The 27,300-nt window shown below is 29.8% G+C and overlaps 1 protein-coding gene across 1 annotated transcript in view; it reads right to left on the minus strand.

Annotated features, from left to right (window-relative positions):
• LOC113383434 (uncharacterized histidine-rich protein DDB_G0274557-like) overlaps positions 1 to 24,385 on the minus strand; it is a 33,934-nt gene extending 9,549 nt beyond the window's left edge. The window contains exons 1-4 of the mRNA XM_026621699.1: positions 24,215 to 24,385; positions 4,370 to 4,442; positions 2,736 to 2,884; positions 735 to 999 (exon numbers count right to left, since the gene is read on the minus strand). Coding sequence (XP_026477484.1) covers positions 735 to 999; positions 2,736 to 2,870 — 400 coding nt within the window. The 5' untranslated portion in view covers positions 2,871 to 2,884; positions 4,370 to 4,442; positions 24,215 to 24,385. The remainder of the gene's footprint in view (positions 1 to 734; positions 1,000 to 2,735; positions 2,885 to 4,369; positions 4,443 to 24,214) is intronic.
• Positions 24,386 to 27,300: the final 2,915 nt, after the last annotated feature.

The raw sequence follows: 27,300 nt of genomic DNA on the forward strand, positions 1-27,300 counted from the left end.
CGGGCTCCGCAAGGTTTATATCTAAGAAAATTAGTTGTGCATGGCATAGTGCCTTAATGCAAGCAGCTGGAACTTCACGCACGTAATTAAAAATTCGAGTAATGACATTAGTGAGAATTATCAGAATTATCCTTGGTTAAGTCAACGAGCAATTCTTGCCGCAAAGATTAATGATGTACACGCACTGAATTTCACCATTCAATCAAAAATTGCTGGCGATTTGGAGACATACCAATGATTCCGACTGGTCTTCCATTTGACTTCAAACGATAGCAATTTCCAGTTCGCCTGGCGTTCGCAATAAGAAGTCTCAAGGCCAATCGCTTAGGGTTTGCGGGATAAATTTAAAATAGATTATATAGAAAATCATTGTTTTTCACATGGGCAGTTATACGTTGCCTGTTCACGAGTTGGAAAACAATACGCTTTGTTTATGTTAACGTCAGACCAAAATACAAAAAATGTGGTTTACCAAAGAGCACTTCAATGAAACGGATAATTTGCGGATTCACTTTCATTTACTAAAGTTCAACTAAAGAACACTTCATTTTTGTAATCGAAATAAATTCATTACTGTTGTATGATAAAATCAAATTTTTCCTTTTCAAATATGAAACAAACAAAAAATTTCTTCATCTTTCTCACTAAACATCTGGTGGCGAAACAGAGTTCGTCGGGTTTGCTAGTAGATTTATAATACTATACTTGACTTTTTCATATTTCCTTTATCTCACCTGAATGGAAATGATTAGAGGCCGTTTGCGATGACGTGGCGATGTGGTGATCGTGTTGCGTACTCGTCGTGCGATGATGATGTGGCTGCTGATGTTGATGGTGCTGTTGATGTTGATGGTGCGTCGAAAGGCGTCGGCTCATCGGCGTCTCCCTGACGCGATCGCGTTCGATGGGATCCGACGGGGAACGGTGCAACAGGTGACGTCGGTCCAGGTGCTCGTCGGCTGCGTGCCAGAACTGCGACTCTTCTTCGACAAGGTCGTGCTGGGAAAAAGATAGAACAAACATAGAAATTAAATTTGTTTGAATTTGTTTTTTCATGTAACTATTGGTGTCATCCCAATAAATAAGTGGTTAAGTTGATTCAATGGATGAGCGCTTTAGTCCATTTTTGCTACTTCTCAGAGGATAGATTATAAGGTTTACATGTTTGTCAGAAGATCTTGATTATTGTTGATTGTTATATCTAATTAGCCATATCAACTGGACCCTATTCCTTCTCTTTCCTATTTGATATTTCGTGACTCATCTAGTTGACTTTGGATAGAGAATTCAGACTCCGACGATCGTTGGTATGGCAGTAAAAGGAACGACTTGTGACGGATAACACATAATGCTAATTTAGATTTCTATAATTTAGATTTTAAATTATAACACACTGATGATGAGACAAACCTAGTCTCGAAACGTTTGTAAAATTATTATTTAATAAATTAGTGCAAAAAAAGTATTCTTTGTTCATATTTCTGAATTAATATCTATCTATATATGTGTATATATATATATATATGTATATATATATATATATATATATATATGATTTAGTAGTTAATTTTGAGGTTGAAACATATGAGAGTTCTTGAGGGCGATACATCAAACAAAGAAAAGGCAAAGATTTATAAAATAATCTTTAATTCCAAACGTTTCGACATTCAATTTAATGTCATCATCAGTGGATAGTGAACAAACAAAATTTTGCACTAACATTGATATATTTAACCAGTCGATAATTATGATTTTTATAATAAGAAAAATAATGAGAGGCTTGTTTTGCAAAACTGTGGAATTTTTTTTTAAAGTATTTTGGCACAGACCAGAAGCTATGTAATCGCTGCAGATTCCGAGGCAAAAATAAGACTTTTTTTATTGTCTAGATTGTAATTCAATTTACATAGGAGAAACAAGCCAGAACTTGATGAAACGTTTACAACAACATAAAAACTATTAAAAAAATCCAAGACAGTTTAAAACTATGATAGCAGAGCATATTTATACTTTAAAACACAATACGGATTTTTTTAACCCGACTGTACTACAATTCGAATAAATTTATTCAAACTAAGAATTATAGAAGAATCTTTTTTGACTATTTACAGAAATAAAACAATAAATAAAGGGAATTGCCTTAACACGCTGTGCGACACAAACCTCTTTCATTTAGATAGTATTTCCAAATTTCTCACAAAACAATAAAAACGACGCGCAAAGGATTCGCAATTCGTTCCACACATGTGTAGAATCTTGGCAAAAAATATTTTTTAAAAAGTTCTTTCTCCATTATATCTTCAACCAGTCTACGAACAACACACTATCCAATTGTGATTTTTTTTAAATTAGTATTTTGTGAAAATATTGTGTAATTACAAGTTTAATATTTATAATACCTAGTGCCAGTGCATTACCATATCCTGATGCCATGGATTATTAAAATTTTCCAATTTAACACTAAGATTAACTAATTGTAAATACTTTTACTATTTTATTTTGTCTTTTCACTCCAATTCAATTGTTTTAGTTTTTAATTTTATTTTTAGTTTTCACTGAATGAAGCCTAGGATTATAGCCGAAAAGTATGGATTTAAAATAAATTTTTGAAAGAAATTCATGTTTTTTATTGATGTTATGCCCTATTACTAGACTTTGTTAATAAATAAATATATATATATATATATATATATATATATATATACATATATATATACAAACTATGACCTTATTACCTGATAAGAAACTGGTTGCGCGCTATGAGGACGTTGCTCTTCCGGTTCTTCCGGCTGAAGGAGGTGCTGCGGACGATGGTTGAGGTGCTCGCTGTGTCGCTGTCGACCTTTGTCGGATGACCGTCTCGAGGCCATGACACCACGGACAGCTGATGAGGAGGCATTGACAAAATTTTGCTTTGGTTTCGGATTAAACGTTTCTCGATGGTTACGTTAACACTCTTTGAGTAATCACAAATCAGAAGCAAAACGTGCAAAATAAAAGCAGGTGAAGTAAAAACATTATATATAAATCATAATAATAAATGTAAAGTATATGATAAGGTGTATGGGGATACCCAGTGACATCAAAAAAATTGTCAGAAAATAAAGTAAAAAAGAAATAGAACTTTATGTATGATGTATTTGTCAAAATTCCCACATTTAAAATTGTTCTAGATAAAAATGCAGTATCAAAAATATATATTAAAGATGAATATTAGTGTATATAAAATATAAAAAAAATGGAACTTTTTGTATAATACATTTGTCAAAATTCCCCCATTTGAAATTGTTCTAGATGAAAATGCAATATCAAGAATATATTTAAGAAGAATTGGTGTATCAAGTTGAATAGTTAAAGTTCATTCATTGATCGATTTTTGTTGTATAGGTGAACATAATAGTATTGTTGATCAGTCTGTAATATGCAATTTGTGAATAGTTTTTAACAACTAACTATTGTGCAAAAATATTGCAAGGAAGATTAGAGCAAGTTATCTACAAGAAATGCAGAAATGTTACAATTGCATTAACTTAACGTATATTTGAGGACCTTAGGTTATCACTATGTGACTCAAAAAGATATTTGATTTTTTTAAGTAAAACTTCTTTAGGCGCGACTAGAGTGTTAATCCGTACAAATGCAACGGAAGTGCGTTACGGCAGATAAGATAAGATAAGAGTCGAGTGCCACTGATTCGTCATTCGCTCTCGACAATATCATTTCTATACGGGTCAATTGTGATTAGTCGTCGCGTATGTGAATAGAGATCTGTCGTTCTATGCGTACCGGCACCAACGTTGTATGCGTATCGATATCAACAAGGAAATCGGTATTTTATGTATGAAAGTTTCAAATGATTAGAATAGTTAATCTCATAAAACTATTTTTTTTTCTTTCCTAAAATAACTTATTCGTGTACCTTATATAAAAAAGTTTCAAATTATTAGAAAAATTAATGTCCTAAAACCATGTTGTTCTAAAATGATAAGAAAGATGTCACTGGGTACTAAAAAGTAATTTGTTTTCGAGTGAAAATAAATTTATAAAATATACATACCTAAGTTGCATTTTCTAAACACCTATTCATTGGCACTAAACACATGCACTAAACAATACAATTTTAAAGTGGAAGTTTATGTATAAAATGACAAAAAATGGCAATAAATTGTAATTAAAATGTTCATTTTAATTCCAACGCTGATGTTCGTATGAAATGTAATAACATTTTTTCATAAGAAATTTATAAATCAGTATGTTTTTTTATACTAAATGCATTTACAAGCACATAAAAATCTTAAAATATCACATTTCAAATATGCTATTAAAGAAAATAAAATTAAAAAAATGAAATATATAATAAACAACATACCTGAATACAAGCCATGTCGGCGGTGAACAAAGATTCAGTGATCTTCAGCTGGCAGCTAAACTGTTTGCGCCACCTGGAAAAAAGATACAGGTGAAAATTACACAATATGAAAAACTAATATATTAAGTTAATTTATTCTTTACTATATCGCATATAATAACATAACAAATATGTTATTAGGCTATTCACATCCTAAAATAAAAATCCAAAAAAAGGAAAATTGAAAAGAATATCGTGCTCGATGACATCCAATTATTTTCGCAAATTTTAAAAATATCGTTATAAATTAATATAAATATATCTTAAAATGTGTATATGTTTATAAGAAATGCATTCGACTGATATGAAGTAAAGTGGAACTTGTGTTTCTGGATTTTCTACAGCTATATCATTTTTGTAAAATAAATTATTTTATGTGTATTTTGCTCTTTGGAGACATTATCAAATGAAGAAAAATTTTACACAAAAATTACTTATTCATTGAAAAATACTGGTACATCTACACTGCGAATTATTTTTTTGTTCCATGAACACTTCAATCAATTATACAAAGTCATTTTTGTAGACGACCCCGTAGGAGGGATAATATGGGACAACCACGAGTCACACAGATCTAATGTACTTATATCTTTCACCCTGTACTTTCAAATGTCGTTAATAAAAATTTCTAACTTTGCTTATTTTTGAGATAGTGAGATAGTGGTGGTAGAGCCTTTCCCATAGCCCTTCAAGCTCCTCTTCACCCTCAATGCATATATTCCTTAAAATAAGTTAAACATCTCGATACAAAATTAACAAATCATCTATCTACTACCATCGCAATCGTTTAAAATCAAAATAAACAAACAATTTTCTAATTACAATTGTGTGTTCTTGCAGAGACATCGTGCTTGCATATGGTATTTAATTTATGTCGTTTTGCCGGCGTGATTTATATCGCATTTATTATTCTGCAAAGACATTTTGGTACAATCCACTCGACAACATAACGTTGGCAAGACAAATAGTTTACCGAGAGCAACAGAAGAAAACTTTTAGATAATTTATTCTATTCAAACAAACGAGACTTGACGTGACTTGGACAGTTATGAAGATCCAAGTTGGAGAAGGCGAAGTATTTGCATAAGGGATTCAGTGCTTGCTTCTTTCAATTGCAGAAGGAAAGTACTGATTTTTGTATCTATTTTAGTTGTCTACATATTTATATTTATTTCTTATGTTGTTTGTACATTGATCTCTATCTTGTTATTGTCTGTATATTTATCTCTATTTTGGTGTTGACTGTGAATTTATCTCCATTTTGTTGATGTCTGTATACTTACCTCCATTTTGTTGATGTCTGTATATTTATCTCCGTTTCCTTGTTGTCTGTATATTTATATCCGTTTCCTTGTTGTCTGTATATATATATATATCTGTTTCCTTGTTGTCTGTATATTTATCTCCGTTTTCTTGTTGTCTGTATATTTATCTCCGTTTCCTTGTTGTCTGTATATTTATCTCCTTTTCCTTATTATCAACACATTTATCTCCGTTTCCTTATTGTCAACACATTTATCTCCGTTTCCTTGCTGCCTGTATATTTATCTCGGTTTCCTTGCTGTCTGTATATTTATCTCTGTTTTGTTGTTGTCTGTATATTTATTTCCGTTTCCTCGTTGTCTACATATTTATCTCCGTTTCCTTGTCATCTATATATTTATCTCCGTTTCCTGGTTGTCTATATATTTATCTCCGTTTCCTTGTTGTCTGTATATTTATTCCTGTTTTGCTGTTGTCTGTAAATTCATTTTCTTTCTATTGTTGTCTGTATATTCATATCTATTTTTATAGTCTGTATATTCACATCAATTTTTTGTTTTTTTTTGCTTGAAAATTATGAGCTTTAAAGTGCAACTTGAAGCATTTTTCCGTTATTGTTGTAAACTTTTATTAATTATATTCATTAAAAATTTGAATCCTTGACTGTGACAATATCTCTGAGACCACAGTATGAAATATCACAATTGCTCCACGAAATAAGAAATTTTAAAAACCGTTCGATTTTGAGACGCAGTCCTTTTCAAAATGTGTACCAAAGTATGTTGATAAGTTTCATCAAAAGTTGACACATTTAATCCAGATTAAAAAATAATAAAATGCTTGATTTCATTATTGAAAAATTTGAATAAAAAAAATAAAAGTCTAAAGATTATCATAATCGCTAAAGTACTGATATCCTTTTGTTTCGCATTAGATCTTGATAGAGTCCTAATTTGACTTTATAAGTGATGAGAGAGATAGATGGTAGACATATTGTCAAAGATTAAGCAAAGCAGCTACTAACGCCACTTTTACCAAAATCATCTAAAATAAGTAAATTTAATAAAGAAATGAGAGTAGTTCAATCAAATTTCACGACCTGTGTTATGTCTAAAATATTAGCATTTAGTGCAAATGTTAATTTGGTATTTTTTTAATGGTTTTGGGATGAATAAAATATTTTTTCCCTTCAGTCTCGTGCACAAAATCAAATCTTGAATCAGTCATATTCTCCTGACTTAAACCTCCGTTCACGTGCCGCCAAAATATTCAGAGAGTATTACGAACGCCCGCCAAGCATTTTAACAAATTTAATTTAATCCCCATCTTCGGAAGCTAATTAAACCCTATCCGCCGCAGTGAGCTCCGGCTCGGAGATTCTGATAATTAAATTCAATTGTGTGGACTTAATACCCACGGCCGAGTTTTCTTTGATGCAAAAACATCATCAAAAGTTAGAACGGAGACATCAAACATTATTGTCAAAAGCTTCTCTCTATAGCCTGTATACCTGTCTCGAATTCGCAAAGTAAACGGCAGACGCCAAAAGAATTCAATGACGCAAACAAGAAAACACCAATTTGTCGGAAAAGTCAACTGAGTCGATGTTGGCGGCACGAATTCTTCGAGGGCGGACGAATGAGCAGTATATTTAGTAGACGATGAGGAGAATTGGTAGTCAACTAGAATTTCGATTGTAGATTTGTCATTCATTAGCATGGAGCAAATTAAATTGGAAACTATAACAAAACCATTGACAACCTTATAATCAACGCTATATATTTTTCTCCTCCGATAAATAGCATTTTTCATAGTAAATAAGTCCTCTTCCTCGAGAAGAGCTGGAAATTGCCAAAGTCGTTTTAACATAATTATCGGAAGGCGGCACGACCGCGAATAAATAAAGATTGAAGCGGTGAAGTAATAACTAAAAATGCAAATGAATCAATAAGTAATATTGACTCATTAATATTCAAGTCACGTTATTCAACCACCAGAACAATATTATATTTCCCATTTATGCATAACTTAAACATGCTTTGTTTGATCAGCAAATTAATATTTTTCTGAAACAAGGAGAGATTTTTCTGATTCAATTTTAATTAAGTTTTATTATTGAGACCGTCTCATAAAATATGGAGGAAAAAACCTATGTATATAAGCACATTTATACAGGGTGTCCTAGAACTTAAACGTTGAGCCAAAACGAAAAAGATGAAAATTAGAAAGTTTTTTTTGGAGTAAAACTTTTTTAGGCGCGACACGGGTGTAAATCTGTACAAATGCAACGGAATTTAGTTACGACAAGGTCGAGTGCCAATGATTCATCATTCGCTCTCGGCGATATCGTTCTATACGGGTCGATTGTCATTAGTCGTCGCGTCTGTGAATAGAGATCTGTCGTTGTATGCGTATCGGCGTCAACGTTGTATGCGTACCGATATCAATAAGGAAATCGGCATAGATAAATGAACATTTTAAAGTCTTAATTTAATGAAAAATGCCGGAATCAGAAGAATATTTTACCCTGTACCTTGAAAATAATAAAACGTAAAATGATAAACGTAAGTTTATTGATTAGAAATTCTTTTTGTATTAATCGTAGTTTGTATAGATCTTTAAAGTTATTAAAATGGAAAATATTTTTAGGCAAGGCAGAAATTAGAGCTGTTCAAAAAATGAGATTATATCGCCAGCGAAAAAGTAAAAAGATACCATCAGTCAATGAATGTATGTTAATTTTATATACATGAAGTTCTTCAAACACAATTATTACATGAGTGAAGTTGCAAAAACAATATTTGTTCAGACGTTGTTTAACATAATCCACTGTGTAAACGAATATTATAGAATTTATTAATCAGCAATTACACTTTTTCTCTAATGAAGGTTAATTTCTTAATGCTAATTACAATGACAAACCGATCATGTCATATTTGAAGTATGACTTTAATTACATTATTGTTTTTAAATATTATACATATTTTCAGTGCTATTATAAATATATAATTTATAATTTATCATTATATAAATGTGTATAATGATTGACACTGGTAAATAAATGGTGCATCACGAGTGTTACCATATTACTACTAAACATTATTCAAAATTGTTATACGATGTATTTATTTTTGCTTAAATGCCACCTTGTACAGTAGCAAATAAGTTTTACTTCAATCTCGTGTGAACCTTACGCGCACTCTTTTTTATGTATCTTTAACAATAATCAGAACGTAACAAGCCAACTGCCAACTTTTGAACGACGAGGTTCTTTTATAGGCTCAATTGGTTGTCTCATCTCCATGTGATGAATTCATTATTATAATTTCCGTGGTAGTGATGATTTATTATTAAATCAGAAAGCTTATTTTCACTTGGAAACATATTGCTACTTATATTTCCAAGTGAAAATGAACATCATTAGAATGTCCAAGCTTTAACCACTAATCTATGGAAGAGCCTTATATCAAACCTAATATCGCATTTTGTAATATCAGTGTAAGTTTATATTATTTATCAGCGACTTTAGCCCTGCACCCGCATAAATATAGAAATATCATCCCTTAACTAAGTTGGCTGGGCCGAGTGGTTGCATCTAAAATGCACTTTACTTCCTAAGAGGCCATGCATTCGCATTCGTGGTTGATAGGCGGTTGGCTGTGCACTTGGCACATATAGCCACAAGCGCGGGCTTTGATCACGTCTCTGGCTCGCCTCGGAAAATCAAGATTAAAGTTTGAAGTTCCGATTTACAACCGCTCAGTTACCGGAGTTCTCCATATATATTTATGATGCTAGTTTATAAAACATAGATATTCAACACGTAAAGTTTTATAAAGCTTGCTTACATCACGCAAGCCGAGGACGGAAGGCGTGGACAGAAATAAGTTTGAAATTAGAAAAAAATTATCCGATTCGGGAACGGATATTTCTTTCGGTTTCAAACGCAGATGTTGGGAAAAATAGTTAGTGGTATTGGGAAAAGCTATTTGGAAAAGCTTATACTATTCATATTTGAACTTTACTTGAAACTTCGTTGAGAAAAACTTATTTTGTAGTAGTCGAAAAGACTATAATGTAGTAGTTTTGGAAAACATCAATTGCAAGTTACGTATTGCAATTTTGTAAAATAATCCCATATTTTTCATCCAGCAGCTTCCTAGAGTGCAACTTTCTATGTTAAGTATAGAAATACATGACAACGATTTAAATTTGAATCTATTTTTTTTTCTATAAATGTTATTTTGAACTCAAAAGTAGCTATCAAGCAGTATTGATATTAATTCGCATCTGAAAACATAGGATCTAAATATGGTTAAGAGTGAACTTAGTCTTTCGGGGTATGGCAAGATGAATTTGATATACACATATATTTCATTAAAAATATACAAATATTCATTGTTTTTATTTCTTTAACATTGCACTCAAGATACAATAATGTCTTATCAGATATATATATATCTTATATATAAAAATGGAGCTCTCGATAAAATGATCCGCTAAAACTCGAAAACGGCTGAACCGATTTGGCCAGTCTTAGTCTTGAAAAATTCGTGCTAATCAGTAGGTTGTCGAAAAGGTGAGATACTATTTCAAAATCGAGTAGAATCTTTACATTTTTAATTTCAAAATTTTTGTGGAAGCGTAATTTAAATAAAACAAAGGACGGTGGCTAATACGTCAAATGTCAAACGTTTTTGACAGATTACGTTCTAAATGAAAATTACGTTTTTATTTAAAATTTATTTTTCAATTACGTTTAATATGAAAATGCACTTTTCGGCATATATTTCATAAACACGGTGCTCTGAAAGATCTCATTTGTATAATTATATACTCTTTGATATTTATAAAACATTTTCTAAGTTATATTATTTTTCATTTATGTTATTTTAATTCAGAACCTAAATATGGTATCGATCAAAGGCACATTTTGTCGAATAACATTTTCCCAGTTATAATTTTCCAGAATTTATCGAAGAATAGATAGTAATTTATGAAAGTACGGGGTTAAAAAAGTCCACTACCGATGTGTCAAAACCAGTAAAGTTAAGCATTGTTTAACAACAATATTTGAAAGTAGAGAAAAAAAATGTATAACCAGCTATAACCTTGATTCTTATGACTTTCGGGAGATAAAAGGTAATCTTTGAAAATCCATAATACGTTTTATTAAATTTACTTTAATTCATCGAATGTTACTTGAAACTTTGCAAAAAGCAGGCCAAAGGGGATATACTTAATTCATTTTATATCCATCTTCGCAGAAATTTGAAATTCTTGTATAAGCTCAGTAAGTATTATTTACAATTATACACAAAATCTAGAATTCAAAAAGAATCTGAAAGAAAACTTGAAACTTAATCAATAGGTCGAAAGGCCAAAGAAGACTTGGATTGGATTATACCATGTTTTCTATAAAAAGTGTATAAAACTTCCAGTTTGATTGTATTGACAAAATATAGACAAACTAATGGGATTTATTGTTTTTATAAATCCTTATTGTGTAGAGCATTCAAACAACACATCCTTATACACTAAAAGTATTAATATTTTTGATTCTCTAGAAATTGTTTAGAATATACCTTACTTAGCAAAACAACGTTTACCTGGTTAGATAGTATATGTATATATGTATAAATACATAGGCAAAGAAATAAAATTAAGTTGAAACAAAAAATGATTTTAATCCATGTTATGACATCGTCCTATCGTAAGTTCAAATTAAAAGGTCATTATATCTTGAATCAAAACGATAAAGTGTTATTATATGAATATTCAATATTTTTACTATTTAGTGAGTGCTGCTTATTATATAAATATTCATTACTTTAAATTTCATAAGTTCTGTAAAAAAGTCCTTCTGTAAATCAATCCTAGTAGCCAAAAAATAAAATATACAAACTAAACTATACTTGTACACAAAAAGTCCTTATATATTTTCTCTGTATTCACAGTGAAGAACATTATTTATTCAAAAAACGTACATGGCTAGAGAGTCGGTTTGAAGAGTTGATAAATTTGAACAAGGGCGAATAGGATTTATCAAAAAAGCAAGACAGGGCAGACAGACAGATGGCATGGGTTCAAGTCAGAGTCGAACATTAAGGAATATACAAGGTAAGGAACCGATTTAGGGTGTAAAATATTCCAAAGAATATCTAAACTGTTTAGATATTCAACTGTTTAGATATCTTCAACGATATTCAACAACACTAAAATCTAAACTTCAACATTACTAAAAACCTAGTAAAAAAACTATTCTCTCATTGATAACTGTTCTCTTAGAATAACTTACACTGACATGATCTATTATATTATTATTAATTTGTGTTGGTTTCAAAATTCACACTATAAATTGAAGATTGTCTAGTAAGCACATATACCAAATTGAATTATTCCAAATTCAGTATATCTCACTTATGGACCTTTGTTATATAAAAAATTAGTGGTGAGTAGTATCGTGCCTTTAAGGCAAATTGGTGGAACTTCCCGTACCGTTATTACAAAAACATCTTTCTGAATTTATAAATATATCAAAGTATTTTGAACAAGAATTTATTTTTTAATAGATTCTTATAAAAATGTAATTCGGCCCTTATTCCATTGCAATTGATGGATGATATGTAACGCTGCGTACAAATAAACACAAGATCTGCCCCGACAATTGGGTTGGGGGTAGTTCAGGCAATTCCCTAAGTGATTTCGCGTTGCACAGACTCGGAATCAGTAAAAAATATATATTTATATATATATACTAGCCGACCCGACAGACTTCGTCCTGTCAAAAAAATTTGTAATGTGGCGATGTTTTGTTTTTACCTTTTTTCTATTCTTTGCAAAAAATTATCCTGGACAGAACCGTCATCCTGGTAATAATTCGGTGTGAATTAAAAATAATTAAATAAAATACTATAAGCATTTAAAAGTAAGTAATTTTAATAAAGTAAATCATAATTCAAAAATCAGTACAATTTTTATTGTAGTGCTTTGTGATGAACGATGTTTTTTGTTTGATTACCTGGCGCATAGACAAACAAATCTGATGGCTTTTCAATACGGGAACAAACAACATACAATTTTCCATGTGAGAAACATGGGTTTTCTAAATTAATTCCACAAACACTTAATGATACCATAAACGCACTGGAAACGCATTGGGATGCATAGTGCGAGAACATCTTCTGCTTTATACTATCCTTTGAATATAGTTGGTCGATATTTCGCAACATGATAATTGCCGATCCAACCTTTAATTGAAGATTGTGAGGTGACAATCCTAGCAAATCCAGCGAGTTTAAAAACTCCGGTGGATCGTTTTGGTTAGTTGCCGAATCAACTGATTCGCCTGTAATTTGTTCTTGAATTTTGAAATTTAATTAATTTACATCAATGTTTTTGGCTGCCAATATAGCTTGATTAAGAGAAAGATATTTCTATGTTTATATAAATATATTCAAAATTAGATTATCAAAAACTACACAAAATGTCATGACATAGATGATTGTTTTTTTTACAAATTGCGTTGCCTACTCGATTGAAGAAGAAAAGGGCTGTTTTTAGGGTTTTCCCGGCAATTATTCGTTTTTTCTCGCCGTAACAACCATCCTTGGACTTCAACGAACATTTAAAAAAAAGAATTGGCCAAATTGGTCCAGACGTTGTTGAGTTATGCGCTTACCAACACATTTTGCGATCCATTTTTATATATAAGATATATATATATGTGTGTATATATAATTATATACACTAGAAAGCCGGCCATACCAAATGACTGCCCTAGATATACTAAATTGTAATAAAAGTGATTTGGGTGAAGACATCTACTGATGCCCAGGCATACAAAGGAGTTTCTGCCCCTAGCACAATTGCTGAATGCAAATTCTAATGTAAAAAAATATTACCGGAACGTTTTTTAAGTTCCACTAAAAACAATATTTCCCAAAATAAAATATTAATACTCATGTCTATTTTTCACAGCAATATTTTGTGTATATAAAATTAATAATAATTAATTAATTTCTATTTATTTATATCGTGTTCAGTTTTTTAATTATGTAATATCGTTAGTGATATACCAAATACCACAAAATTGTTTTTCATTTCAATTAGTATTAAATCCCTACCGTGTGAACTTTAACAATATTGGCTAAAGCAATTAATTTAAATTAATTAAAATAAAACTACATGAAGGCTTATATGTGATACTACCATATAATTGCTGTCAATTTATTGAAAATAAAAGAGCACATATTGAATAATATTTAATCTGTACGTTTAGATACCATAAAATATGTGATCTATGTTATTTGAATCAGATGGATTTATTTAATATAAAGTGAGCTGACTGGTTGGATTTTATTTTTTGTTCTCAATATCAGTTTATGTGTTTTGCAAACATACAAATGGGGTGTCAAAATAAAACATCAAGCAGTCGCGATACATATTTTCACTAAAAATCTAAATCGAAATGTATTTTCCAATAAAAATACAACTTGCTGCTAAAAGATGAAATATATTATCACTTTTAAAAACCACTGGGTTATCTTATAAAGAAAAGAAGTGGAAATAAAGAAGAAGTAGCTATACAGCAGCTCATTGAATTCTTAGTACTAATTACTTTTCAAAAACAGACAAAAAACTCTTAATGTGGCATTTTGCCTTAATTTTTTTTTGCAAATGCATCTCGATATATGTAAATAATCCGCTCAAATCAGTAAGAATTTATATTTAGCAACTTTTAAAATATCCTCCAAACTTTACCGAATTTTCATAATTAAACCACTTTTCGTGGGTCTATTATGTTTTATGACTATTATTTTAATTATGGTGATTATTTATGACTATAAAATCCATTTAAAACCATAGAATGTTTCATTAAAATCGTCAAGCAAAAGAATCCAAAAATTAATTATAAAGAAATGGACCGGCCGATCTTTACCAAAAACTAATCAGCGCACTTGAAACTTGATACCTTTCGAAAGCTTTAAAAGTTTTTAAATTTTCAGAATCGGTTAAGGATTTTCAACTAAACGTGAATGAAAAATGTTACACATTTTTGTTGATTTCAAAAAAACGGCTTAGCCGATTGTCTTGCACAACTAATCAACGTGAGTCCTTGTCGAGTTTCACGAAATGGCTTTTAAATTTTTGAATCAAGTGAAATTTTCGAGAAATCGTCGATGAAGGGTCAGACACAGAGTCGAAGTCGTTTTATATCACCTACATACGCTTCAGGATTACTTCAGGATTACTTGAAAGTCAAGCAAAACCATAAGTAACAAACCCTAATTTCTACTTCTTCGTAAAAGTAATTATCATACAAATACATGATGCATATTGTTTTCCATAAAATTACAGTTTATTTATACCAAAACCAATGTTCCATTCCATCTACTTATCCATCCTTATCTATAACACATCAATTGGTAATGTCAAAGAAACACAAAATTAGTCAATCTGATACTCGGGCAAAAACACATACTTTTTTGGTAAGCTTGACTTATACAAATTTGATTTGAAGAGATTCAGAATAGTTTCAACCATCAAAAGATTACAAAAGTAGTATAAAATTCTAGATGATTTCTACTAAAAACAATATTCCACACCATCTCGTCGTCTATCCATATCCATAATATATCAATTGGAAACTTCGAGGAAACACAAAATTAGCAAATCAAATACTCTGGTGAAAACGTACTTCTAATTCTGGAAGTTAATAAATATATAAGTACAAATTTCATATACATCATACAATTCCTGTTGATATATACCAAAAACAAATTTCCATTCTATTCCTTCGCCCATCCCTAAGGGGGTTGTTCGGTTTTTATTTTTTATTTTTTTTCGATTTTGAGATTTTGAAAATTAATTACCTTAGAATTATTTAAAAAAAAAATCATCTCAATATCTATTTTTTTGACGAAGTTATATATATTTATATGTATGATCATCTGAAACCGTTTTTTTCATCGCTCCGCGAGCTATTGTATGCCAGCTGCTCACTTTTTCATTATAATACCTCATGCACATGACCATTTTAATGTGTCAGCATCTTTGAACACCATGATGTATTTAGTACATTAAATTAAATGGTGTATTTAGTACATTATATTAAAAACTTTAAATACGTTTTTCTCAAAAAAACGAAGAACCCCCTTAAATGTAAACGTCGAGGAAACATTAGTAAATCAGATACTCTTGCGAAAATACAACTTCTCTTTTGGAAAGTTTCAATTATACAAATATATATTGAATACCATTTTGCATAGAATTGCACTTGGTTTATAAAAAGCTTTGCTTCTTATATTTGCTCCTCGTTCAACTCTGACCATCCTTTAGAGAGAGCAACCAGCTAAGAGCATGTCTTCATAGAGCGGACACTGATTACCGAAGTGGGCCGCAGTCCATATTGTTGACGTGTGCGTCTCGTTCGAGAGTACGGGATATAGGTAGGTACATTACATGACGATATGACGGGAAACTACTGGGATGTACACAGACCGGTCCTTTGACGGCATCCAGAACGATGTACTTCAATTAACAGTGTACTCAACGTTGATGAGAAACGAATTTGTATGGAGATCGTTGAGATGTTGCTTGTTTTTAGATAATCACATATGAAGATGGAGATATTTATGTCATTAGACAAGCGACAACTTATTAACTAGTCACGGATTTCTATAAAGATTGTTGGATCTTCCTATCATCAAAGCAGAAACAAATTAGTAACTATTAACTCTTTGGGGACGGCTGTCCACCTGAGTGGAAAAAACATACTCTGTGAGGCACAGGCTATTTTATAAACAATGTCTCAGTTTGCATCGAGAAGTTGAATAAATTACATATAGCAGTGATAAACAGTGTTGTATTTTGAAAATAATTTTAAGTTATTTTAGTAGTGTTTTTAGCCTTTTTCTTTGCTACACAGTTTTTTTTTAATATTTAAAACGACCGAGCGCTTTTAAATAAGGCAAAACGACTGGTAAATTTTGTGAGTTGAGCAGTAGTGAAGATGAGTTTCAAATAGACATTCATACAGACAAATTTTACGAAATTACTATTCGCACCGAAGATAGTCGTGAATGTGATGATGATATTATCAAACCAACAAAAAGAAGAAGAAGTTCGACAAATTAAATGAAGAGTAGAAAGACATTAGCGAATGTGCCGATTCTCCTTCATCAATCGAGTTTGACATACATCAACAAACACCCCGGCTATAAATACCAAACAATATAAGGCATCCAATAGATTATTTTACTTTATATTTTACAAATGAATTATTAGACAATATAATAAAGAAAACAAACCATTATGGCAGTAAGAAAATGAACAAATATACTGACTAATCAGTGACATATTCTAAATGCGAGAGAAAGAAACAGGGATTGTATTGTCAGTTCTGACAGAAAAGCACCAGGAGGAAGGCGACGAACAACATTTTATTGTAAAACATGTCAAAATCAACCAGCTATGCATTTTGAAAATTGTTTTGAACGTCACCATTCTTTATAAAAGGATCAAAAATAAATTAATATTATAAGTGTATGTCCTTCAATGACCACAAATTTTTATCAAACAAATTGCATAACATACACAATGAAATCAAGTTTACAGCCTGTACAGTAAATTGTTTTGAAATCGGCGCCGTCCCGTAAGTGTTAACTATCAACGAATTTGTTTGGAGATCGAGATGTTGCTTGTTTCTGGATAATTATGTACGACAGTGAATATATTTATAAAATCAGACAAGAGACAACTTATTAACTATCCACAGATTTCTATTGAGTTGGATTTTTATTACTTTATAACTAATAACTATTAACGAATTAGTATGGTGATCGTGAAGCAGTTTGCAAGACATTTCTATAATTGAACCAGCAACAAATTACCAACTATTAACCAATTAGTATTCACAATTATGAAATTGGTTTGGAGATCAAGATGTTGTTTAATTTCGAATTCAATTTGACAGACAATTGAACAAGTTACTATATATTAGTAAGTGTAATGAAGATGCAGTTCAACAATTTACTTATTATTATTATTATTATTAATTTGTATAAAGATCGAGAAATGCAGCTTGTTAGACGGCATCTTGATTAGATAGAATAGTAATAGCTGATTTATTGTTAAGAATCAGTGAAAATTTACATGGAGAACCAACTAATTAGTATTTCCTTTGGATAGAAAAAATATTCAAAAAGCACTTTTTGCCACTGCCACTGAATTACAGTTTTAAAATGAAACTATTTTTCAAATAAAACGTTTCATCGTAAAAAACAATATAGATTCAAAGACTTCCGCAGTCAATGTGTTAAACATAGAATCAATTATCATTTAACTATTAAAGAATGTATGTATATGGAGATCGAAATGCAAGTATGTAAACAAATAATCAACAAATTAATAACTGTAACATGTATTTGGCAACTATATTATATATCCTCTCAAGATATTAAGGAGCCTATTCTGCTGTAAAATAAACCAATGTTATGTCGCGTTCCTCATACAAAATGGTACTAAATACTGTCAAAATACAATATGTTTGCTATGAAGTCAGTCGTTTTAAATAGAAGTAATGATGAATTTCATCCATACTGCCATTATCATGTTCAAAAAATTTCCTCTCATAACAAAATGCAAGCTTTTCCTTCCTTTCCTACGCAGATATGAAATCGATATCGTCCGAAAATAATATCGCCATGTCATGAATTGGAAATAAATAACTATATACATAAGGATGACATGAATTATGTAATAAAGCTCATACGTATAAATACACCGCATTTATATTCACAAAAACCTATGGAATATATTTCCTGAATATGAGAAGAAACCATTCAGTCAAAATGAATATGGCAACGATAAAACCATACTGAACTAGTGCTGGGGTAATCGTAAATTTTTTAACTTACAAAACTTTAAGTAAATGACATTAACCATCCTTAAAATCATTTATTATAAAATTTGATTTATTTTGCATTATTTTTGCAAATAAATCTGAGAACATCCAGTGATGCAGTCTGTTCAGTAATGATAATATACAATGAGGAAAAAGAAAAAGATGAAATGAATTTATACTAATTTGTATAATGACTTAGTAAATGAAAGAGGTCATTAGGATTTCTCTAATAAATTCCTAACTAGAAAACGTTAAGTTAACTTGGAATAGGTCATTAGAATGTATTCACATTTTTGTAAGGTATTTGATTTACCAACTTTTTTCTGGAGAATGTTCAGTAGATTTAAAATAAGTCATTAGGATTTGTTTTTTGTAATAAATTTGACCAATTAATTATAACAATTTACTAAAATAGAGAATGTTCTGTTGACTTGAAATAAGTCATTAGGATTTGTTTCAATTTTCTATCACAAATTTGATCTAATAACATTCCAGCTAGATAATGTTTAGTAAACTTGAAGTAGGTCACTAAGATTTGTTCAAATTTTCTGAATGAATTTGATCCAACCACTTTCTAACTAGACAATTTTCAATTAGCCTGTCATCACATAGCTGACCATGACTCATCTCAAGAGAGAAATTCAAGCCAAATTTAAGCAAAAGTTTGAAATGAAAACTGCAGGAAAATAAATTGTAAATTTATCGGATAAAATACAAACTTTATTCATAATATTAAAAAATGTATCGATATTAAATGTGATTATATCTATTACTATGAAGTTAATTTAAATACAATAACTATCGAATCTTTTTATTGTTTCATTTTAAAGTTATCAGTGATTGACGTATTTTCTCGTGCTCCAGATTATGTGAAAGTATAAATAATCATAACTTTCTGATTGAAAACGTACTTTCGCGGTGATTGAACCATAAAACAATGCAATATTGTGCCAATTTTGAACTATCAATTCTAAAGTAAGGCAAAAGAAACTATGGACAAACAATTGTATTGTATCACTTAGCTTATCAATCATTTTTTTGCAGTCATTGTTATTTTATCTTGGGATATAAATATATATGTTGATTGAACAAAGTACTTCCTAAACAGACTCGCAATATATGTATATATATAACATTTTTTTAAGTTTATAAGTATCATTATCAATATCAAAGTAGCTACTTCTTTATTTACTTCAACTTAATTTACTTCCTCCATGTGCGTTCAATCTCAAATAAAAAATAAGTCTTTCAAATTTATGTTATAAGCATCCTATAATTATCTTGTTATGAATATTTATAATTAATTAGAACTTGTATTATTACGTTAATTTCATACATTCAGAGAATAAATAATCAGCTTGCATATGTTTCATATGTAATGTAAACTGTTCGTCCTTGAAAAATACTTATTGACATTTTTCATATTGAATTAGTATTTAATAACATATTTGATAAGGCATAATAATTATCAAGAACAGACGTCTCATGTTTACGTAATCTCATAAATAATGAATAAAATACTGGAATGGATTTAGGCAAGCAAAATTGCATATAAAATAAAATAAAATATCCAAGAAAAAGAAACAATGCAATAAAAAATTTAAGTCATTCTTAACTTAAATTATTTTTTAAAACACAGTGATGGCAATGTAGATTAAATTTGCTAGATTACCACTGGTTCTAGGTTCAATGACCACCTTGGTCAACTTGATATCACTCAGTAGTGATATCAGATATTCATTTGAGGTTATTGTATTCAAATATAATATCAAGTAAAAGCAGTTTTTGAAGTCATTGCTTCTATATATAGTCATTAAATTATATCCAATATAATCTCATCAGAAAGACAATAGTCAACTACTAGGAGATGTTCCAAAAACTAAGTTAACGACTCCCCTAACAAATTAATTATGAAACCCCAAATTTCTACAATTTACAATACTGTTTGTAGGAATTTTCAAATGAGTTCATACTCTGATGTCCAAACACTGAATTGGCATTCGATTAAGACATTCTGAATACTACCAAAAGTTAGCTGATGATGTAATAGGCGCAGATATATAAAATAAAGAAAATCCGAACAATTTCATGAATTTATCTTGGTCATTTTTTAACAATATTGAAAATGATATGAATTATTAATCTGTGTTTTTATATTTTAGTAAAAACTTAAAGCTTAAAGAGATCATTGAAAAAATAGCATAGTTAGAGGATTGTGGTTTATTCATTTGAATGCTTAAATCAGTTAACATGATTATTAGCGTTTCAAAAATAATATGATAATTATTCTAAACTTGGCATTATGAATCATCATCAATTTTTCATGATAAACTATTTTATTTAAATTGATAAATATGAAATTATGTGTTATATAAGAAAAAACATAGAAAAACCGCGTAGTTTGTGGTTTTTGAAACCGCATAGTTTTGCAGCAAACTCAACATTGCGTAATTGCTTCATTTCATATTTATATTTAATAAATATTATACTTTATTCATGTAATCTAAATTGCAATATTTAATTTAATTAATTGTAAGGGCACTCTGAAATACATCAAACTGATTAATTACCCAGGATGGTAGATGAAAAAACTGATGTCTTAAATAAAATATACAGAAAAATAAAAATGGAAGGGCATTCTAACTAACTAACTAACAAACATCATAAAATTAAACTGGAAAGAATAAAATTATTTAGCGACATGTACTAGTTCATAAATAAAATTAGTATGTAGCAGTGATTCCAGAAAATTCCCAACTGGGGACTTTAAAAAAATCGCAAACCTGTTACTTGGAGCCAACTGAATATTGCTTAATATGCATTTTATTATATTTAATTTTTTTTTTTAATTTGAAAAGTTTGCTTTATTTGACTTAAATACATACATTGATTTTCATATAAAGATGTAGCATATTTTCAAATTAAAAAAAAGAAAAAAATATAAAATGAAATTTTATATACTGTTAGAGTAATTTGAACTGAAATATACAGTTATATTTGAAACAAATAGTTTTGGTAACCAGATTGATATGAGAAGTTTATTAATTAACCAGTATACCATATAAAAAACTGAAGACTCCAGGAAAAGTTAAAAAAAATTCTATAATTTTAACTATAAAACGCAGCCAAATTCTACGATATAAACTATGAAATTGGGATTGAAATGAATAAAATCAATTAATGATACGTACTAATTCAAAAGCATAATTAGTATACAGTAGTGGGATTGAATTTAGAAACCATAAGCATGGTAAAATAACTTCATATGTATTTCATTGTTAGTTATATAAGGATTGGGTGAGTAACATTTTACTACACATAATTCAAACAATTACTAAATAACATAACTTCTTTCAGTATGCAGCAGGTATTGCAGAAAATATTCAAAAAATTAACAATATAATTAAATTATAGCTAAAAGAATATTCCGAGTATTTAATATAAACTTCATTAGTTCAAGAAATGTCTTCAATGTTCCGGTGAATGCAGTTCATTCAATAATAATAATCAAAACAAAAACAAAACTTGCTCGACGACAAACGCCAACGACATTCCGAGTATTTTGCGATCAGGTTTGAGGACGACACCGGTTCAATGAGACAACTAAGGATGCGATCATTGCATCTCAATGCATTTGAAATGCATTTTAAAATTTAAATCGATATTTCTATTTGCATAAAAACTAGTGGTTACACATTCTATTTATGTCGAAGCCAATGTCGATAAAATCATACATATTCAGTTAATGAATATAATGATCCTTTGCAATAACAACAAAATATTATCCAACAAAACATCATATTCTTGTACATCTTTTTTTTAATATTTGAACCTATTTCGTATGGAGCGTATCATCAGCAAATTTTTGGTAGTACATATTTGCAATGTCTAAATCAAATGCCAATCTAGTGATTGGACATCCTGGTAATTTGTACATCTAACATGATTTTGGTATAATAAAAAAAATAATTAGCCAATATCAAAAATTATTATCCAATAAAAAATCAAATTATTCTATATCAATATAAGATATATTCAATCAACCATCAACGTGAATACAAGTATCTAAAGTATATTCAGGTATATCTTTCAAGTTTTAATAATGTAATTAACTATTTAATTTGATAAATGAAGGATTAATAGATTCAAGTTAATGATAATTAAGAATGTCCTAGCATTTAAACTGAAAAATGACAAAAACTCCAGTATGAAACAAGAACTGATATTAATTAACGTTTCATAATAATAGTTAATCGAATGCTCTAAATTCCTAACAAAGTATATAATAAATCTACGCAGCCAAGGTATTTTATTGAAAAATGTATAAATGAATAGATACAAATTTCACTGAAGAGTAAGTGCTCTAAAAATACGTTCCACACGACTGTTAAAAACTGCATATAAATGCATAGACAAATTTCTCCTGCAAATTTCCTAGACAACAGAAAACTACTAAAGAAAATAGACCCTTGATCCAAGTTAATATTAATTCCTAACTAGTGGGATGCATGGCATCGTGCCTTAAGACAAATTGCTGGAACTTCCCGTACCGTAACGAAATGTTCGAGGAATACAGAATGTTTTCAAATAGATTATTATAAATATTGTAACATTGTCTAATATTTATAAAAATTATATAAACTGAATTGCAGAGTTAAAATTATTTGTTTAAAGTATATTAGAACTATAGTCAGAATTAAAAATAAAACCTGAATTATTTTCGATATACAAAAAATTTTTTTCTTGAAAAAAAAAATTGAAAAAAAAGTTGAGACAATTTTTTTTTCTCAAAATCAATTATTTTGTTAAGACAAGCAGAAAGTTCTTTAAATCATTAAAATTGGACGCTCAGTTCTCTCAAAAACTGCCATTTTTTGCACATTTAGTTCTCTATTTCCGAAACCGCTGGACCTGCCTTTGCCAAAAACTAATAACCACTTCTCCCCATCATTACGAATTAAATGTTTTTGGATCATTCAAAACCGATGCTCCGATCTCTCAAAAACTCGATTTCTATTTTCTGCACTCTTTGCTCCGTATCTCCGAAACGGCTGAACCTGCCTTTGCCAAAAACTAATCAGCACATCTCCCTATCCATAGTAATCGAATATTTTCTGAACCATTCAAATCGGTTGATCTGTGCGCCCGCAAACGTGGACGAAAAATTGTATCCATACATACATACACACACAAACACACATCAATTTTTCTGAGGTATGCCAAAATGTTCAGAAAATGTAAAAATTTTCAATTTCGATTTTTGGACGATTACAATAACTTACCCTACTGGAAGTTAAAAACTTTGTAAGAGGCTAATTTGTACATGAAAGACCATTCAAAAGTGTATGTGTATCTGGATATTTTGAACACTAAACCTACCAAGTACCGGTCTTTATTGACAGTACTTTTTGTAATAAAATATGTTATAATGCTATTATCAAACTATAAATGAACTATATGAAACTTAGAATATGCACATTTATACAATATTTATTTCTATATATTTTTATTCTAAAAACTTGTTTTTTGCCCAAACTACCCGCTCATCTTAACAGCACGTGGTAGGAACATCTATACAAGAATTATCTATAGGTTTAATGTTAATACTCGTAATATTTCTAATTAAAAAAACTTACAAAATTCTCGGCGGCTTGTCTCAAATTTCATAAATCCAATTGTACACAAAACACTAATAATGCACTAATTCTGATAACATACAAAACAAACACGTGCACTTGACACACAATTACACTTTCACTCGATACACAAATCACTTGGGCCACTTTTGCTACACGGGACAGGTGAATGAAATTACAAACTGAGATAAAAAAACTAGAATTAATTAATTATAATATATATATATATATATATATATATATATTAATTAATAATTTTTAATTATTTGTCTTTTATTACTTTTATTTCGAGGAGCTCCGGCCATGTGTGTTACCTGCAGAGCGTCGCAGTGCAAACTGGTTGTTCTGTAGTTATTGGCATCCGTGTTGGACAGGTACAGACGATATCAGTAAACGTAATTTCTTATCACAGACTTACGGCATTGATGAGCACCGAATGACATTGCTGAACGAGATAACGTAGTGGGACTATCGTGCATATATTATAATGTCAAAACAAAACCGGCATTACGATTTTTTTTACAAATTCGTATACAGAAATTATCTCAAACATGTTGCAATGATGCTCTTTTTTGCATGCTGCTAATTAATACAATAATGTCATCCTGTCAGAGATAAAAAAAATTGCAATCGCTAATTTATATTATCATTCATACATTGATACAATGTGTATTTTATATATTTAACTGGTGGTTAAGGCAAATTGCTGGAACTTTTCGTATGGCAAATTAATTTAAAAAACTAGTGGTGCATGGTATCGTCGTGCCTTAAGGCAAATTGCTGCAATTTCCCGTACCGTAAACGAAATGATCGAGGAATATTAAATGTTTCCAAATAATTTTTGTATAAATATTGTAACATTGTCTAATATTTATAAGAATTATATAAACTAAATTGCAAAGTTGAAATTATTTGTTCAAACTATATTAGAACATATAAAAAAAATTCTTGAAAAAAAAATTAGAAACAAAATTTTTTTTTCCAAAAGCAACGATTTTGCTGAAACAAGCAAAAAGTTCTTTGAATAATTCAATCAGAAGCTTAGTTCTCTCAAAAACTGCCATTTTTGTACAATTTACTCAGTATCTTCGAAATGGCTGGACCTTTGTTAGAAACTAATCACCTATTCTGCCAATCGGATACTCCGTTCTCTCAAAAACTCGATATTTCTGCACTCTTTGCTCCGTATCTTCGTAACAGCTAAACTTGCCTTTGCCAAAAACTAATCAGCACGTCTCCCTATCAATAGAAATCGAATGTTTTTTGAACCATTGAAATCGGTTGATCCGTGCGCCCGAAAACGTGACCGAAAAATTGTGTCCATACATACATACACACACACATCCATTTTTTCTGAGATATGCCAAAATGTTCAGAAACCTTCAAAACGTTGAGAACAATAAAAAATTTCAATTTCGATTTTTGAACGATTACAATAACTAACGGGAAGTTAAAACTATAAAATTGTTTAAGATAGATAGATAGATTTTTGAGAATCTTGAATATTTTGAAAAAAATTGGCTTATCGATATATTAAATTAAATTTTTCGTGTTTTGAATTTTTTTGAATACTCTGCACTTTTCCTCAAAGCAATCGCGCTAGCTTTCTTCAAGCGTAGCTGTTTCAGAAACAAAATATCGAAGGTAGGAATACAAAAGAATTTTTTTGAATCATTAAAATCGGTTGATCCGTGCTTTCACTCGTGAGCAAAAAATCGTATGCGAACATGCACACATAAAAATACACACACACAGATATCCTTTTTTTTCTAAGGTAAGCCGAAATTGAGCACTTGAATTATGAAGATAAGCAAAACTTTTCATTTTCGATTTCTTTATATTTTTAGTAAGTAATTTTCGATTTTTTTAGTATTTAAGTAAGTTTCTAATAATTAGAATTAATTTCATTCTTTCAACAAGAATTTAAACTATTCATTCAACAAGCATTGTATTCATTCATTTAATTAGTATTTTGATTGTTTATACAATTTATTTTTTTGTTCAATTTAACAATTAAAATTTCAGTCAATCTTTCACATAGTTTTATTTCAAATTTGTGGTAATATGTTCATACATTTTTTATTTGATATGTCAATTACATTCTTATTTAATAATTCGAATATTAATTATTTGTTCAATTATTATTCACTTATCATATTATTTATTCATTCATTAATTGGTTCTTGTAATTAAATTCATTTGTTCATTTTCGGATTTAACTACTGAGTAATTCATAGAATTATTGATAGGCTCTTCCATTGACTTATTCATTCAATCAATTTAAAATCGATATTTATTTTTCTCGATTTGATTTTTCCTATCGATATTTGAAATCATCGTGGAAAAAGGAATGCAATTTCATACTATCATCTTTTTTATAATTGTTTATCAGTGTTACAAGAGTACATAAGAAAATTAAAACAAAAAAGTTGATGATTTTAAAAATTAGAAGTGGTTAAAGTGAGGGGTCTCAAAAAGTTGGCACGTGATTGCAACTCTCATAAGTGATCCGAAATGAAAAAAAAATGTCACTATGGTATATACAAGATTTTTTTTATTGTTTTTTTTAACAGCAATCAGAACTCCTATATGTTCTATAATCTGTTTGATATACTAGAATTAAGTTAAAAAATAAATTTTTGGCAAAATGGTGACTATTTGAAAAAAAAGATCAATATCTTAAAACTTTAAGTTTCTTTAATTTTCTAAAAATAGTAAAAAATTGGAGATGAGGCTAGTATATGCCAGAGAGAAGTCTATAAAAAAGCTTTTCCAAAATTTCCAAGTAAATCGGTCTAGTAGAACTCTAGAAATCGTAGGCATCGTATTAAAATGACGGTTTTACGAAAACGGCATTTAAAATTTTGCAAATGCAAGGAAACAGAAGAAGATTATCATGATCAAACTGAAAATAATTGAAGTTTTTGAAAATCTTCTCGTGCGCATATTCTTTAATAGATAAGCTATGAAAATATGAACAAAATATTAAACTATTTTTTTTGTATTTCTATACTAGCATACACCTTTAAAAGCCCACCGTTTTTCTCAAAAAGTTATTACTTCAGAATCTAACTAAAACAAAAACA

This window comes from Ctenocephalides felis, unplaced genomic scaffold (assembly GCF_003426905.1).
Source record: "Ctenocephalides felis isolate EL2017-DRISC unplaced genomic scaffold, ASM342690v1 CF-g0.4_SCAFFOLD_03570, whole genome shotgun sequence".
Taxonomy (NCBI): Eukaryota; Metazoa; Arthropoda; class Insecta; order Siphonaptera; family Pulicidae; genus Ctenocephalides; species Ctenocephalides felis.